General features: G+C 35.0%; 1 protein-coding gene across 3 annotated transcripts in view; it reads right to left on the bottom strand.

Annotated features, from left to right (window-relative positions):
* Positions 1 to 3,174, bottom strand: part of MARCHF1 (membrane associated ring-CH-type finger 1) — a 323,855-nt gene extending 320,681 nt beyond the window's left edge. Inside the window, exons 1-3 of one of the 3 annotated variants that reach the window (XM_032332614.1) lie at positions 2,990 to 3,174; positions 2,452 to 2,492; positions 1,181 to 1,329 (exon numbers count right to left, since the gene is read on the bottom strand). In XM_032332614.1, coding sequence (XP_032188505.1) covers positions 1,181 to 1,329; positions 2,452 to 2,492; positions 2,990 to 2,997 — 198 coding nt within the window. In that variant the 5' untranslated portion in view covers positions 2,998 to 3,174. Of the gene's footprint in view, positions 1 to 1,180; positions 1,330 to 1,643; positions 1,664 to 2,451; positions 2,493 to 2,989 lie in introns of those variants that run through there. The other 2 variants (XM_032332613.1, XM_032332615.1) reach the window with 2 other exon arrangements.
* Between the last annotated feature and the right edge of the window lie 15,653 nt (positions 3,175 to 18,827).

Here is an 18,827-nt window from a genome sequence, read left to right as displayed (position 1 = left end):
ATACCTGACAAAGTCCAGCTTTAAGTATAAACATTGTGTAACATATTTTTTAAATGGTGTCAACTCATGTCATGCAATTTTATTGAAAATAATAATTTACAAAAGATCATGTTAGAGTGAGATAAAGCAATGCATATGATAATTCCAAAAAATTTATTCATCAGAACTTTGACTATTTCATGACATTACACACATTTCTACATACTATCAGCCCTCTCTTCACAATCTAAGATGATAGAATTTAAGGAAGATCTCACTTCTATCTTGTCAACTGAATGCCCACTCCTTCAGGTGGTTTCTCTTGATATTCACTCAATACTGTTTACTTGAGATCATTATTTCTATTTAAAATAGTGGAACTTAGCAAATAATTCTACAGTAAAAATTAAACCTAAAGTCATTGCTTATATCTAATTATATGTTCATCAACTAATAAATCAGGCTAATGAAAACACTCGTGTTCATATAAAATGACAAAACAATAATTAAAATATATCTAACATGTCAATTTAAAACTTACAGACTGAATGGAATTTTTCTTCTTTAAATCAAAATGAAGAATGTTGTAGCCAAATCTAAACAAAATGCATAAAACCCCTTTTGCTAATGAGTTCTCTCTTCCTAATCACTGGGAAACAATGGCTAGCTGCAGCTGGCTATTTAAGTTAAGCAGAAAACAAAATATGGAAGAGTGTATTATTGATTCGGTCTTCAAATTATTTTTGTCATTACTTAATTCACAAAGTTGTATAAAATTATAATTTTGATACTCTTTTCAGAGATTTTTAGAATATATATATAGGAAAACACAGAAGGCTTGATTCTGATTTTTCATTAATTCTGGATAACTCTACTCATTTTTCTCCACTGATTTCATTACACAAATGTAGATTATAAGATATGAACTTTAAGTAACTCTTTAAGGTTACTAATATAATGGAGGGGCAAGACTCAAAGAAATACAAAGAAAAAGAAACTGTTGTTTTAGCTGAATTAAGCTCTAATAGTATATGACATTAGACATTTTTATTAATATAAATTATCTATATGAACAATATAATGCAAATGTAAATATTACTGTAAAAAAGAATAATGTTTACATAAAAGTTATCCCTTTCCACATTTCTTAGCATTCCATTTACATACAAGCCATTTTGAAGAAAAATAACTTTTCACTCACCAATGTGGAGGTTTGTGAGGCATCAGCCAAATCCCCTGAGATCTCAGGCGTTCGCGTGTTGTTTGGAATTCTGTGAGGGTTACGGGCTATCGCTTCACACCAGCCCAGCATTTTCTCCTTCCTCTTATCCCTTTTCAATTTCTGAAATTCTGAAAATAATTTACATTCCCTGAAACAGGTCACTTATTTTGGTTGTCTGTTTTTGGAAAATGTACATAATTGAAATTAAATAAGCAATTTAATGACATACCAATGGAGACATTTTAATATAGTCAGAAGTTATGGGGAAGAAAAGAATATGCTGATTTTTAATACCATAGTAGGAAATGAAAACAGTACATATCTATTCAAAGAGCCTAACATCTTTTATACATCAATCTGTGACACTTCTAGACTGTTGGAATTCCTTGAATCAGGTTCTAAGTGTTATTTTCAAGAATCACGTTATAACATGAATTCTTACCTTGGGAGCTAAAAACAATTCCATTTTCTGATATATCTACATATTCCAATGACATATAAAATTAAGCAGAGCTTTTCAGATGAAAGCTCTACAGATGCAAAATAAGTTGAACACCAGTCAGTGATAAAGATTATTCATTCTGGCAGTGGCATGATTATCTCCCTCATAAAGTTCTGCCAACTGAAGAAGGAGAAATTTTAGTGCAAGCATGGTAAGGGTAATATATGACGTACATCACCCCATCACCAGTACATTTTATTCATTTAAAAAATTTCCCTACTATATCCTGAGTAAAAGTATTCTACAACTCTTCCTAGCTTTCCAGAATTTTCCATTGGGGAAGTTTTTGTTTTTGTTTTTCATCTCTGAAAAAGTATTATCAACAATGACTTTTTAGTGTAATGGAGAAAACATTGTTTCCCTTGTAAACTTTTACAGCCTACTTTTCCACTCCACCACCCTCAGTAATTAGAAATAGTTTATTGCAGGTCTTTAGTTAAATGCATTACACTGTCAATTAAATATCAAAAATAATGTGGAGTAATTATTTTTCACAGCATCCAAAGCAATTAGCAATCTGGTGGTTTATAACATTTCAGTGATTCAAAATAGCACATTTCATAGCACTAAGAAAAGTAACATAAAGAAAGGTTGCACTAACAGATTGATGAGTTATTACTCTAAATGACAAAATACTCAAGTTAAATGGATCTGAATAATGTAAATAGGGAAATTATAAAAAAACACACACACACAAAACTTAGGGTGGGCAGTTCAAGATGGCAGCATAGGAAGACTCTAAACTTACCTCCTCCCACCAAATCTACAGTTACATATAGAAAATTCTCTCTGAAAAAACAAATGTGAAGACGAGCTGAAACAGCTCCTCCACAACAGGGATAAAAGGGATACACTGAGATGGGTAGGAGATGCAGAGACATGGTCTTGCCAAAAACCCTGCCCCCAATGTGGACACCCACAAGTGGAAGGGATCTCACAAATAAAAAGCATATTCCTGAGAAGCAAAGAGCACAAGCCCCGTATCAGGGACTCCAACCCTTAGGACTTGCACCAGAGATACAAACCCCAAAGTCTGGTTTGAAAACCAAAGTCTTATATCCAGGAGACCCAAAGGGCCATAGGAAACTGAGATTTCTAACTTAAAGTGTTTGCACAGTTTCATTTGCCCTGGGACCCAACACGAAAGCAATAGTTTGAAAAATGGTTAACAATATATGAAGATTTACTGCCTATTCTTAAAGCATCTCTGGAGAGTCAGAGGCCTATTGGAACGCTCTCCAGAAACAAAGGTGTTGGTGGGTGTAATTTTTGCGCTCTCCCTCTACCTTGTCATCACTGACTGCACTGACCCTCAACACTGACTTGCTAAAACCAGCAGGTGGGCATGCCCCAGCCTGGTGCTTCCTCATAGCCCTGCCCTGCTAAAACCCAAAGGGCAGACTCCCTTATTCTCCATTAAAGGCAACAGGTGCAGGTAGTCCTTTCAGAGCCTGTCACTTGAACACCTGGTTCTGGTGGCCATGGAAGCTTACATTTCTGGTCTCCATGGAACTGAAACAATCAAAGACAGTTCCATGAGGGCTCTAACCCCAAGGCACTGAAATACCTGCCATCTTTCTGTGACCACTTCTTTAAGACAGGGAGAGATAGCCATTTTGTCTAATACACAGAAATAGAGAGAGCCAAGCAAAGTGAGGAAACAGAAGAATATGTTCCAAATGAAAGAAGAAAATAAAACCACAGAAAAAAAAAAGTTAATGAAATGGAGATAAGTAATTTCCTTAAAAAAACTTCAAAGTAATGGTCATAAACATACTTACCAATCTCAGAAGAAGAATGATGAAAGGAACAAGAAATCCAACAAAGAAAGATATATATATATATATCTATATAGATATATATATATATCAAGCAGAAGATACAGATCTGAAGAATAAAATAACTGAACTGAAAAATACACGAGAGTGGTTCAACAGCAGACCACCTGATGCAGAAGAAAAGATCAGTGGCCTGGAAGACAAAGGCAATAGAACTCACCCAAACACAGCACATAAAGAACAAAAAAGTTCAAAAAGTGAAAACAGCTTAAAGGGTCTATACCAAGTGTCTTAAAAATGTTAAGAAGAACGAGATCTGCATTATGGGGCTTATAGAAAAATTAAAAAATACTTTGAGATGAATGAAAATAAAAACTCAACATACCAAAATCTGTGTTGTAGCACAAGTAGTTCTAAGAGGGAAGTTTAGATCTACCTCAAGAAACAAGAAAATTCTCAAATAAACCATCTAACTTTACACCTAAATGAGTAATAAAAAGAGGAACAAATGATGCCCAAAGTTAGTAGAATTAAGGAAATAAAGACTAGAGCAGAAATAAATGAAATAAAGACTAAAAGGACAAAAGAAAAGATCAAAGAAACCAAGAGCTGGTTATCAACAAAACTTATAAATTTCAGCTAGATTAACTAAGAAAAAAAGAGGGGGGTCATATAAATAAAATCAGAAATGAAAGAGAAGTTACAACTGATCCTGAAGAAATACAAAGGATCATGAGACTACTATGAAAAATTATATGCCAACAAATTGGATAACATAGAAGACAGACATAGTCCCAGAAACATAGAATCTTCTAAGGCAAAATCATAAAGAAATAGAAAATCTGAATAGAATAATCACCAGCAAGGAGATTAAATCAAAAACTTCTCCTCAAACAAAAGTCCAGGACCAGACGGCCTCTCTGGTGAATTCTACCAAACATTCAAAGATTTAGTACCTATCCTTCTCAAACTCTCAAAAAAGTCAGGGAGGAGGGAATCCTTCTAAACTCATTTCACAAGGCCAGAATTACCATGCTACCAAAATTAGAGAAAGACACCACACACACACACACACACACACACACACAGAGAGAGAGAGAGAGAGAGTAAACCGATATCCCTGATGAACACAGATGTAAAATTTCTTAACACAATATTAACAAATCAAATTCAACAATATATCAATAAGATCATACACCAAGATCAAGTGAGATTTATCCAGGGATGCAAGGATGGTTCAACATCTACAAATCAATCAATATACTACACCACATTAACAAAACGAAGGATGAAAGTCACATATGATCATCTCAATAGATGCAGAAACAACATTTGAGAAAAATTCCATATTCATGTCTGATAAAAACTCAACAAAACATGTATAGAGAAAATATACAACAACATTATAAAGGCTATATATAACAAGCCAAAACTAACATCATACTCAGAAGTGAAAAGATTTTAGCTTTTCTTCTATGATCAGGAACATCACAAGGACACCCACTCCTACCACTTTTATTCAACATAGTATTAAAAATCCTAATCAGAGCAATTAGGCAAGACAAATAAAATACATACAAATTAGAAATAAAGAAGTAAAATTGTCACTATTTGTAGGTGGGATGATTTTATACAGAAAACCCTTAAGACTGAAACAAAAGTCTTAGAACTAATAACAAAATTTGGCAAAGTTGCAACATATAAAATCAATATACAAAAATCTGTGGTTTTATCCTCTTACAACAAACTAGCAAAAAAGAAAAATTAAGGTAACTATCCCATTTACAACTGCATCAAAAAGAATGCAATATGATCTAGGAATATTTAACCAAGGAGGTAAAAGACCTGTACACTGAAAATGTGAGACACTGATGAAAGAAACTGAAGAAAACATAAATAAATGGAAAGATATTCAATGCTCATGATTTGGAAGAATTAAGACTGTTAAAAATGTCTGTGTTACCCAAAGAAACCTATAGATTCAATGCAGCCTCTATCAAAATTTCCATGGCATTTTTAATAGAAATTGAACAAACAATAATAAAATGTGTATGGAACAACAAAATATTCCAAATAGCCAAAACAATCTTGAGAAAGAAGAACAAAGCTAGAGGCAACATGTTCTTTGCTTTCAAAATTTATTACAAAGCTACAGTAATTGAACAGCCTGGTATGGCATAAAAACAGATACAGAAATCAATGGAACAGAATATAGAGCCCAGAAATAATCCAATGCATATATGCTCAATTAACTTATGACAAATGGGACAAGAATTACAATGGAGAAAGAATAATTTGTACAATAAATGGTGATGGGAAAACTGATAGCCACACATAAAGAATGAAATGAGACCAATATCTTATACCATACACAAAAATTAACTCAAAATAGATTAAAGGATTGAATGTAAGATCTGAAACCATAGAACTCTTAGAAGAAAACATGGGCAGTAAGCTCAAGACATCACTTTTGGTGATATGTTTTTGAATCTGACTTCAAAGGTAATGGTAACAAAAGCAAAAATAAACAATCGGGCCCACATCAAAATGAAAAGCTGCACCATGAAGGAAATCATCACCAAAATAAATAAAAAGGCACCCCACTGAATGGAAGAAGATATTTGCAAATCATATACATAATCAGGGGTTGATATCCAAAATACGTAAAGAATTCATATAACACAACAACAGCAGCAACAACATTATTAAAACATACGCCAAGGATCTGAGTAGACCCTTCTCCCAAGAAGACATACAAGTAGCCAAAAGCTACATGAAAACATGTTCAACATCATTAATCATCAGGGAAAATTAAATCAAAACTACAATGAGATAGCACCTCCCACCTGTCAGAATGGCTATTAGTAAAAAGACAAGAAATAACAAGTGTTGGTAAGGATGTGGAGAAATGGGAACCCTTGGGCACTGCTGGTAGGAATGTAAACTGGTGCAGCCACCATGAAAACAGAACGGCAGCTCTTCAAAAAGTTAAAAGAGAACAACAACCTGATCTAACAATTTTACTTCTAAGTATTTATCTTAAGAAAATGAAAACACTAATTTAAGATATATGCATCTCTGTGTTCACTGAAGCATTATTCACATTAGTTAAGATATGGAAACAACCAAAGTGTCCATCAGTGGGTGAATAGATAAAGAAGACTATATATATATATATATATATGTTTATAGATATATATATACGTATGTACACACAGAATACTACTCAGACAAAAAAAAGTGAAAGTTTGCCATTTGTGTCAACATCAATGGACCGTGAAGCTATTACTCTAAATGAAATAAGTCAAAGACAAATACCATGTGAATTCACTTATATATGAACCCAAAAAACAAACAAATTTTCAAAACAAAACTCATAAATGCAGAGAAAAGACTGGTGGATGCTGGAGGGAGGTGAGTTGAGGGGTGTATAAAAAGAAGTCAGGAGGTACAAGTTTCCAGTCATAAAATATATAAGTCATGGAAATGTAATGTATAGTGTGGTAAATGTAATTAATAATATTATTTGCATACTATGTAACTTTATATGGTGACGGGGAAAGCAAACATGATCATTTCACATTATTATTATTTTTATTTTTTTCAGCATAACAGTATTCATTATTTTTGCACCACACCCAGGGCTCCATGCAATCCGTGCCCTCTATAATACCCACCACCTGGTATCCCGACCTCCCACCCCCTGCCCCTTCAAAACCCTCAGGTTGTTTTTCAGAGTCCATAGTCTCTCATGGTTCACCTCCCCTTCCAATTTCCCTCATCTCCCTTCTCCTCTCCCTCTCCCCTTGTCATTTCACATTATATGCAAATAACAAGTCATTCTGTTATATACCTGAAACAAATATAATATGGTATGTCAATTATACCTCAATTAAAAAAGCCTTTCATATAAATCAAGCTTAAGATATTCAGTGGAATGGCTTTCTTAATAAGACTATCAATCTGAGTGAATCACTCATTTGAGGTACAGGGAAATGGTGAATGGAGCTTGAAAACAGTTACTTGAATGAGCAACAAATTATTAATGTTCAACCATTCAACTGCTTGAGATTTTATTGAAAATTCTTATCTGTGTTACACAAAATCTGCATATCTGACTAATTCACACTCCACAGAAAGTAAATATTTCCACATTCCCAGTACACAGTATCTTGGTTACTCATCAGCTTTTAATTACATTTCTTGAAGTGTGCTAAGAGTAAATGAAAATGAGTATCTTTATTCAAAGGCAAGGAGTGAAATGATACATAATGACCAAAACAGTTTAATCAAGTATAAACAAATGTTCTACTTGTAAGTCATTTGCCATTTAAAAAAAAAATTAACCCTATAATTAAATATCACTTCAGTACTTATAATAAAATGCTGAATTCATGCATGAATAAAAAGTATAACAAAGTGCCCCCAAAATTATGATTATCATCAGTACCCATACTGGGTACATTTTTAAAGGCAACCAACTTCTTACTTCCCGTTCAGTTTTTGAAATTAAATAAAACAGTTTAATCTAATTTGCAGCTCGCTTTTGTGGTGGCAGTGGTGTTCGTAGCTATGTTCCTCCTTATTCAGCCAACATAAACCCTTAAGTATTTATTGAACTCCTGCTCTATTGTAGGTGCTGAAGTAGGCATGGAAGATCTACACTTTCATTTTTTGTTGGAGTTGCATTCAGTACAACTTTCCAGAGAATTTTAATTTCTAAAGTAACTAGGATCTGACTCACATTTTTTAGATTTTGAACTTATTTGCTTGATTCCAAAATGACAGCCTATTCTTCTTTGTCTTTCATTGTCCTCTGTGAGGTTGGCCTGTGCAAATTATCTTCTTGAACTGTTTTGCTGAACCTGTTATCAACAAATCATCATGCCAAGAACTATTAAATTTTGGCTCTACTTACTGAAGTATTCTAATAAAATGTCAACTGTATTCTAGTTTTCTTTTGCATACAACAATTATCTTAATTCTAGAATGACCAGGTAGGCTAAATAATTCAACAAATTAAAACACATATTGTTTTGACCTAAATAATATGTTGATAATCATCATAAAATATTCATCATAGACACTGTACTTTCTGTTGTGAGAAAAAAAGAAAAAAAAGCTGATACATGGTTAGGACCCAGAAGATGACAAAGGTTACAATTAAATTTGAACATACTCATAAAAATATTTACAAAGAAAGCTTTACAATCTAAGAGTCTCGTGCTCTACCGACTGAGCTAGCCGGGTGCCCTAAAAGCTTTACAATCTATACAATACAACTCTATACAATGATAAGAGCAATCCAACTCCAGAGCTTCACTTTAGCTTTTCATTACATGAATTAAGAATATATGAAAATATAAAAAAGGCCCCTGATGGCTCTATTACTATGTCTGAACACTCACATAATATTGTAAGAGAGAAATTTTGCCCAGTGACTCACTTTATATAATAAACATCTACTGACTTTACCAGCTACTTTAGAATCAAAGAATTGTATCTGGAAGAAAACATAGTTTAATGGCCTCAAAAAAAGCAGCATGGCTACAGGCAAGCTGAATGGGAGAGAGATAGGGAAGCAGCGGAGAGATCTGTTGCCTCATCTCATAAATTCCCATGAGTAAGAGACGGTGATAGTTTCTCAAAACTGTATCTCCTTTTCTGTTTTTACAAAAACCTCAGACTTTAGGTCTCATTTTAAAGACATCTTTATTTGCATCATTGATGATGATGTAGAAATTTCAGAAATAGGTTAGGTGATTTGAGATAACTGAAGGATTAATATTGGGGACTCCTGAGCTTCTGTAGGCCAACATTCTTCTTACACAGGTCTGGCGTACGTATCATATTCTTAGGTGTAAGAATGTACTATCATTCAGAAGGATAGGCAAATTATGAACATTTATAATTAACCCTAAAGCACTTTAAACTGTAAATATCATTAGTAATATATCAGAATAGGAAAGTGGTCATTAAGCATTCATGTTAATTGCTACCTAACCATTAAACCAAGCTAATGTGAGGCACAGCAATGAGCAACTTATATAATGATCACAGGAAATTGAGATTTAACTAAGCTTAATTTTAATATGCTACTTCAAGCAGATATTTAATTTAATAAATAGGAGCACAGTCCATTCTCTGTGAACTAAATTGACACAAATTAAAATTAGGAAGAAAAAAATGCAAGGCAATTGGGTATATCTCATGGAGAATAATTTACTTTTAACTCAGGAGACATTTACTGAATACTTCCTTGTGCCAGACACTGTATTCAGAACTATCGGTACAGGGATGAAAGAGATCCATAGCATAGGTCTGGTAGGGGAAAATAACTAATAAATGAACTTTTGATAACAGTGCCATGAGTACTACGAAAACTTTGAGAAAAGACACGTGCTGTAGCATCAACTGAACGAAAAGGTTAATTTTAGATGAATTTCTAAGGAAAAGAAAATTCTGAGTAATTTACATGAAAATTAAAGCTATTACTATTCCAAAGGTTTCTGCACTACTAGCTGTGCTGTGGACTCTAGGAGGCTCATTCATGTCATAATCCCTATAAATGGTGCTGTGCTTCGAGGGATGCTTTTCTCATAAAACACCATGTGAGGAGTGCTCCTGGAGTTGTGCAGTCTGGCAGAGAGAAAGCCTTGCTTATTTCTCCCAGTGAAACTTACTACACAAATCTTATTGTACCCTAAACCTAATGTAATTTAATCTTCCCAGCACAAAAATGCAGCCACCTGCCTTTACCTTGCTTCTCTACCTTCTCAACTATTTCCTTTCTAAAATTTGCCAGACATATCATACCCAGCATAGTTAAGGGCTTAGCCAAATGCTCCCTCCCTTCACCGTGCACATATAACTGAAACAGTTGGCCCCATCTCATACACACAATCACCTTCAATCTTGACTTAAGAATAGTCCTTATCTGAGTATTTGAAAGGATTTCTCAATAGAAAATTTTAGAGATTTTTCTGTATATTTCTTTAGCTAAGTGTTATTAAGAAATATAAATCTTGGGGCCCCTAGGTGGCTCAGTCAGCTAAACATCCAACTCTTGACTCAGGTCATGATCTCAGGGTCATAAGATCAAGCCCCGTGTTGGGTCCATGCTCAGTGTGGAGTCTATTTGAGATTCTCTCTCTCTCTCTGCTCTTCTTCCTGCTTGTGCTCTCTCTTTCTAAAATATATATATAAAATCTTTTACACTCGATCTTAGCCAAAAGGCCGAGAAGCGATTATATATAAAATCTTTTAAAAAAATATAAATCTCAACTTTTGAACCCCCCAGAATAATAAAGTCAATCCTCATTATGAAAGCAATAACTCACAAATAAGGGAAAGAAGGGACAGTTGGGAATATGCTTCCCTTCCTCATTGAACTGCAATATCTCTGACAATATTTCTTAGAGGGTGTGTGTGTGTGTGTGTGTGTGTGTGTGTGTGTGTGTGTGTGTTTCAAGAATACTTCTTAGATACTCAGAAAACTATACCATGCATGTCTAAGACCACACAAACTGAAACCCTGGATCCTTGTATGGATGTTCTGAAGTGTCCATATACAGCTATGGTTGTTTTTGAAGGCTTGGAGTGCTAAAGACTACCATAGACTATCTACTGAGGATGAGTTTGGTAAGTATTTAGGCCAGATAGTTTTTAGACAAGATAACTCTATTTGTTAAGCTTACTGCTATGAAAGTGTTAGAGTAGGCAGCTAATTAGGTTCTAACAGAATAACAAGGCCAGCAATGAGGAAGTCATGGCCAGATATCAGGAAAGTCACAGGTTTGTCCTGGCAGCACTCCACAAGTAGCTGGATCAAACTGGACAGGACCAAGCTGACGGCTGGTATGGCAAGAATCCCCTCACTGAATTAGGAAGAAGAAGCACGAGATCCTGATTCCCTGCCCCAAGTAATGAATATTTCACTCCCTTGTCAACAACTTCCCACAAAAAATGGAAACTGGGCTTCCTGGGTGGCTCAGTTGGTTAAGCATCTGCCTTTAGCTCAGGTCATGATCCCAGGGTCCTGGGATAGAGTCCTGCATCGAGTTCCCTGCTCAGTGGGGAATCTGTTTCTCCCTCTCCCTCTGACTGCTGCTCCCCCTGCTTGTGTTCTCTCTCTCTCTCTCTCTGTCTGTCAAAGAAATAAATAAAATCTCTTAAAAAAAACCCAAAATATAAAAACCCAAACCCCAAGAGTGCAGCTCTCTCTCGATCTTCCCTGCTGTTACATCTAGAGAGTGTACTTTTATTTTAATAAACTTTCCCACTCATGTCACTCATCCACTGTATCACATGTCTGTCCTTGAGTTCTTTTTTGTGACAAGACCAAGAACCTTCAGCAGCACTTTTGGGATGGGCTGGGTCAAGGCCCCAGGGCCTGGGAGTCTCTTCAGTTCATTCAGGAACAAAATGAAGATGTATCCTGAGGACATTCTGTTTTCTATGAGTTGGATCTGAAGTTCCGCAAATGGAGAGAAGTTGTAGGGTGTGTAACTCTAAGAGAGAGCATGAACAGGGGTAGGGCCAGAGAAAGAGAGAGAAGCAGACTCCCTGCAGAGCAGGGGATCCAAATGGGACTTGATCCCTGGACTCTGGGATTATGACTTGAGCCAAAGTCAGATTCTTAACTTACTGAGGCCACCCAGGTGTCCTATTCTTTTTTCTTGAACTATAGGAAATACATTTAGCATATAATTTTCTTTTTAACAATTCCCCCCTCTATCTTATAACTTACTTTTAGAGGCATCAACCTTTCTAGGAAGTCTTTAACTTACTCTAACCTTGTGAGGAGGCCTGGTGGTGAGTAAATAAATGGCACAATAAAAGGAAGTAGGGTTTTCATTGCCTCCTCTGGTAAGGCAGTGCAAAGAGAAGTTTTCTAGTCTAGATTCTGACCTAGAGTTTAAAATCATCACTCCCATCCTTATGAAAAGATAAAACTGAACAAACTGAAAATCAATTAGTTTTCTTGGAACTCAGAGAATGAGATCGTAGAACAAACGTCTCTCCATATTTTGGGTAGAGAGAGAATCATGGCCAGTTTCAGAATATATGAAGAGAAGCTTCTGAAACCATAAACTGGTGGTGCTATACAGGAGTTCTAACGTATTATTGGAGGCACAATGTGGACTCTCTTGAGAATAAGAACTTCCTAAAGGCTGCCTGCTTAATGAAGACCCCCACATTTTGTTGAGTTTTACTACCAGGAAACTTCCCTAGATTTCATGATAAATAGCTAAAATAGATCCATTGTGGCAGTGGCAGGGAAAAGGGAAGAGAAGCCATCCTTAAATACCCTAGAGGATTCCTATATTGAAGACCTGCTCAGGGAACATACCTTAGCGGAGTCATATTAACCTACCTGAAGGAAGGGCATGTCCCCCACTCCAAGCCTTTATAACCTTTCTGCTTTACCTAAGGTGAGGAGCAAAGCTAAGAAACACATGTGAAGGCCACAACCCAGGAATATAGGCCATTAAAATATTTAGATTTAATTATAAAATTATAGCACACTTCTCACCTACTATGCCTTACCATCATACCAACTGAGCTTCAGGATAATAACAACAAATTACAGATGAAAAAACTGGATGCAAGCTCTCTTTCAGGAAGAGTAGTTAGGGTGGCTCAAAGTCAACAGGACAAACACATAGATTCTAGAAGAATCTGTAGCATCTGATGGCGATAGCTATAACAAATGTTAAATACAGCTTAATTTCTAGCCAGGATAATATAAATTCACATTAAAGATGCATTTACTTTGGTTTCCATTGCCTGATACACCATATGTGGCTTTAAACAAACAAACGAACAAAAAAATTTGAAAGCATATTCAAAGCAAGAAAGAAACAGTCTGAAGACACATAAAAAGCATCAGAAGCAGAGTCAGATGAGACACAGATATTGGAATTATCAGATAGGCAATTTACAATACCTATAATTAATATATTAAGGGTTGTAATTGAAAAAAGTAGACAACCTGTAAGAACAGATGGATAGCATAGACAGAGAGATGAGAACTCTAAGAAAGAACCAAATGGAAATGCTAGAAATCAAAACACTGCAACAGAGATGAAGAACACTTTGATGGGTTTATTAGTAGACTGAACATGTCTAAGGAAAGTACCATTAAACTTTCAGATAGAACAATAGAAACTTCTAACGAAAAAATGAAAAAAAAAAAGAAGGAATAAAAAAGCAGAATATCCAAGAACTATGAGACTACTTCAAAATACGGAACATGTGCATAATTGGAATACCAGAAAGGAAAAAAAAAAGAGATAATAAAGTGGAAAGAATATTTACAAGATACAAGGTTAATATACAAAAATCAATCACTTTCCTATATACCTGTATGCCTATATATCATCAACGAACAATTGAAATTTTAAATTAAGAAAGAAATACCATTTACAATAGCACCAAAAAATAAATATTTAGGTATAAATCTAACAAAATAGCTATAGGACCTATATGGAAAACTACAATATTTGATTTTAAAAATCAGAGAAAATCTAAATTAATACAGACATATTCTGGAAGACTCAATATTGTTAAGACCTGAGCATGATTCCATCAAAATCCCAGCAAACTATTTTGTAGATATTGACAAACTACTCTGAAGTCTGTATAGAAAGGCAAAGTACATAAAACAGCCAACACAATAGTGAAGAACAAAGCTGAAAGACTCGGCTACCAGTTTCAAAATTTACCAACAACTTACACTAATCAAGTCAGTGTGATATTGGCAAAAGCAAAAAGCAGATAAAACATGAAACATAATAGAGAATCCAAAACCAGACTCACAATTATAGACAACTCATCTTTGAAAAAGAGAAAAGGTGGCAGCAACCTCTTTGACCTCTGCCGCAGCAACATCTTCCTAGGAACAACGCAAAAGGCAAGGGAAGCAAGGGCAAAAATGAACTATTGGGATTTCATCAAAATCAAAAGCTTTTGCACAGCAAAGGAAACAGTTAACAAAATCAAAAGACAACTGACAGAATGGGAGAAGATATTTGCAAACGACATATCAGATAAAGGACTAGTGTCCAGAATCTATAAAGAACTTAGCAAACTCAACACCCAAAGAACAAATAATCCAATCAAGAAATGGGCAGAGGACATGAACAGACATTTCTGCAAAGAAGACATCCAGATGGCCAACAGACACATGAAAAAGTGCTCCATATCACTCGGCATCAGGGAAATACAAATCAAAACCACAATGAGATATCACCTCACACCAGTCAGAATGGCTAAAATCATCAAGTCAGGAAATGACAGATGCTGGCGAGGATGCGGAGAAAGGGGAACCCTCCTACACTGTTGGTGGGAATGCAAGCTGGTGCAGCCGCTCTGGAAAACAGCATGGAGGTTCCTCAAAATGTTGAAAATAGAACTGCCCTATGACCCAGCAATTGCACTATTGGGTATTTACCCTAAGGATACAAACATAGTGATCCAAAGGGGCACATGCACCCGAATGTTTATAGCAGCAATGTTCACAATAGCCAAACTATGGAAAGAACCTAGATGTCCATCAACAGATGAATGGATCAAGAAGATGTGGTATATATACACAATGGAATACTATGTAGCCATCAAAAGAAATGAAATCTTGCCATTTGCGACAACATGGATGGAACTAGAGCGTATCATGCTTAGCGAAATAAGTCAAGCAGAGAAAGACAACTATCATATGATCTCCCTGATATGAGGAAGTGGTGATGCAACATGGGGGCTTAAGTGGGTAGGAGAAGAATAAATGAAACAAGATGGGATTGGGAGGGAGACAAACCATAAATGACTCTTGATCTCACAAAACAAACTGAGGGTTGCTGAGGGGAGGGGGTTTGGGAGAAGGGGGTGGGATTATGGACATTGGGGAGGGTATGTGCTTTGGTGAGTGCTGTGAAGTGTGTAAACCTGGTGATTCACAGACCTGTACCCCTGGGGATAAAAATATATGTTTATAAAAAATAAAAAATTAATTTATAAAAAATAAAATAAAATAAAGAGTCATCCAAAAAAAAAAAAAAAAAAAGAAGCTGGGAGTGGAGCATAAGAGAGCTCTCTGAAGTACCCTCACAACTTTAAGGAAAACCTAAAACTGTTTTAAAATAAAACTTGATTCAAAAATTAAAAAAAATAAAAAAATAAAAAACAAATAAAAAGAGAAAAGCTAATTCAATGAGGAAAAGAGAAATCTTTTTAATTAATGATTCTGGGAAATTGAACATCCACATGTAAAAAGCAAAATCTAGACACAAAACCTTTTGTCTTTCACAAAAACTAACTCAAAATCACAGACCAAATTTAAATGCAAAACTAGAAAACTTCTGGAAGAAAACAAAGGAGAAAATGTGGGTAACTTTGGGTTCACTGATAAAGTCTCAGATACAACACTAAAATCATGATCTGTGAAAGAAAAAGTGATGTTAGAATTTGTTAAAATTATAAATTTCTATCTATGAGAGACTCTTAAGAAACGTCAGGCCATAGACTGGGAGAAAATATTTTAAAACTGCATATCAGATAAAGAACTTTTATCCAAAATATACAAAGAGCTCTTAAAACTCAACAATAAGAAAACAACCAAGTTAAAAAAAAAAATGACAATCTGAACAGACACCTCTCCAAGAGGATACACAGATGGCAAATAAGCATATGAAAGATTCTCACCATCATATGTCATTAGGGAATTGCAATGAGATACCACTATACATCTGTTAGAATGGCTCAAACCCAACAAACTGAAAACACCAAATGCTAGCAAAATACAAAGCAACAAGAACTCTTGTACATTGCTAGTGGGAATGGAAAACACAATAGCCAATTAGAAGACAATTTGGTAGTTTCTTACCAAGGTAAAACATAGTCTACCATATACCCCAGGAATTGCCCCTGTAGTCATTTACTCAAGTGATTTAAGAACTTATGTTTCCACTAAAACCTGTACATAAATGTTTATAGTAGCTTTAGTCATAATTGCCAAAATCTGAGAGCAGCCAATATATATTGGCTCAATATATATTGTTCACCTCAGTAGGTGAACAAATTGTGATACAACCTTAAAATGGTATTTTATTCAGAAATAAAAGGAATGAGCTATTAAGTGATTTTAAAAAGACATGGGTATAATGCTGTATTAAAGAAACATTCTGGAAAGAGCAATACCATATCAATAGTAAAATGACCCACGGTAGGGCAGTGAAACTATTCTGTATGATACTATAATGGTGGATACATTAGACTAGACATTGTGAACATCTCCAAAACTTCATAGCACAAAGCATCAAACTTGAAATGTATGCAAATTAGGCTACATCATTTAAGAGGTTCAGGGATTCCAAGACAGAAGTGAAAAATACAATCTAAGTATATTACAAATGAAGGAAACTATCACCCTGAAGAGTGTGACAGAAAACGTGCTGCCCTAAGGAACTTCAGAAATAAGTAAAGTCTGTAAGATTGAACTAAAAAATATTATACATAGGCACTGTGCTCTAGTTCATAAAACTGGTACCCATGGAGGTACAGATTCTCAAATATGATACAGACATATACATATACTGGAGTTGTACAACTAAATAAGTGGTTGGCATATAATAAGGGCCAGGTTTCTCAGTATTGGAGTAGAAGGTTACAGATAAGCAAGGGAAGAAGACACAAGCCCTGTGGCATTAGAGATGAAGATATCAGTATGACTCGGGTTGGACACATCATTATGAACTCATGTTTAGAATATATACATATGGCTACATGTAGAAATATTTATAAGTATGTGTATATATATGTGTTAGTATATATACAGACATCTCCTTGCTCTGTCAGTTGAGAAGTCCTAGAAGCAATGACAATCCAGTAGCACTGAATTAGTGCCCAGATTTTTGTTTCTAATGCTATCTTTCAATAAAAGGAACCAGGACTACTTGGATAAATGGTTGATTCCAGGGTTGGGACAGGAAATACACAAGATGAGCCTAGAGCAACTTGTAGGATCAGAAAGTAAGGAAATGTTGAGAAACAAAACAAAAACAAACAAACCAAACACAGTTACAAGTGTATGCCAAAGAAACACAGGAATCAAAGCCGGAACTATTTGAAAGAAAAATGAAGTGGTATAAGATTGTAACCTAAAGCATAAGATAAATATCCATGAGTTCATGCTCATATCAACAAATGATCAAATAAAGAAATAAATGGAAAAAATTAGACAAATCTCTCAGGCAGAATTCCAAATAATTTATACAGACAGACTACCCTCACAGGCTAAGGAAGAACATTAACTCCCACACTTTATTACAGACTGTACATAATAACTTCTTTTCAAAGAACCCAATATGGGAAGATGGAAAATAAGAGTAACTTTGTAGTGGATAAACCTGAAAAACCACCTCAACTGAAGGTCTTAGGAAGGCCAGTATCAACAGTGAGAAGTCATGCTGATAGTGCATGCCCTTTTAAGGTATAATGAAAATGGTACTTTACCTCTAGGGTCTTCTTCAAAACCCATAACCCCAGTTCAACAATGAGAAAAATTATCAGAGAAATCTCATTTGAGAAACAGTCTACATAAAACCCTGTCAATAATCCTCAAAGCTGTCAAGATGCTCAAACAAGGCAAGTCTGAGAAGCTGTCATGGCCAAGAGGAACCTCAGGAGGCGTGAAGATTAAATGTAATGTATCCTGAATGTGATGCTGAAAGAATGGCATTTAGTAAAAATGAAGAAAGTCTTAAAAGAGTACAGACTTTAGTTAATTTTAATGTATTAGTATTGGTTCATTAATTGTAACAAATGTACCATACTAATGCAAGATAATAATGGGGGAAACTGGGTAAAAAGTATATGGAAAGTTTGTATTATGTTCATAATTTTTCTGTAAACCTAAAACTATTATAAAACTTTTTTAAAAAGCCCTTATTTTAAAACATGAAATGTGTATTCTACTTTTAAGTTCTGTGAAAACTTTTGTACTTTATTTCAATATGTAGTTCTAATCAATAGCCAGTAGAAAAGTGCACAAACCCAAAGACTAATGATTTAATTACTCCCAAAAAATTGTTCTAAATTACATGGTTCAGGCACTTACTACAGAAAAAAGGTTATAGATGAAGTTGGAAATTTTGACTGGAGTTATTTTTACCTTTGTAGGAAAAATAAATAAATAACTACAGGATACTGGCAGAAGAATGTGCATCACTTGTTTAGGATTAAAAGGTGACTAGATTTCAAAACTAAAAGGAGACGTCAGCTCACCCCAGTTAGAATGGCTAAAATTAATGACACAGGAAACAACAGGTGTTGGCAAGGATGTAGAGAAAAG

Source organism: Mustela erminea, chromosome 2 (assembly GCF_009829155.1).
Source record: "Mustela erminea isolate mMusErm1 chromosome 2, mMusErm1.Pri, whole genome shotgun sequence".
In the NCBI taxonomy this organism is placed as follows: domain Eukaryota; kingdom Metazoa; phylum Chordata; class Mammalia; order Carnivora; family Mustelidae; genus Mustela; species Mustela erminea.
This window is presented reverse-complemented; position numbering and strand designations above follow the sequence as displayed.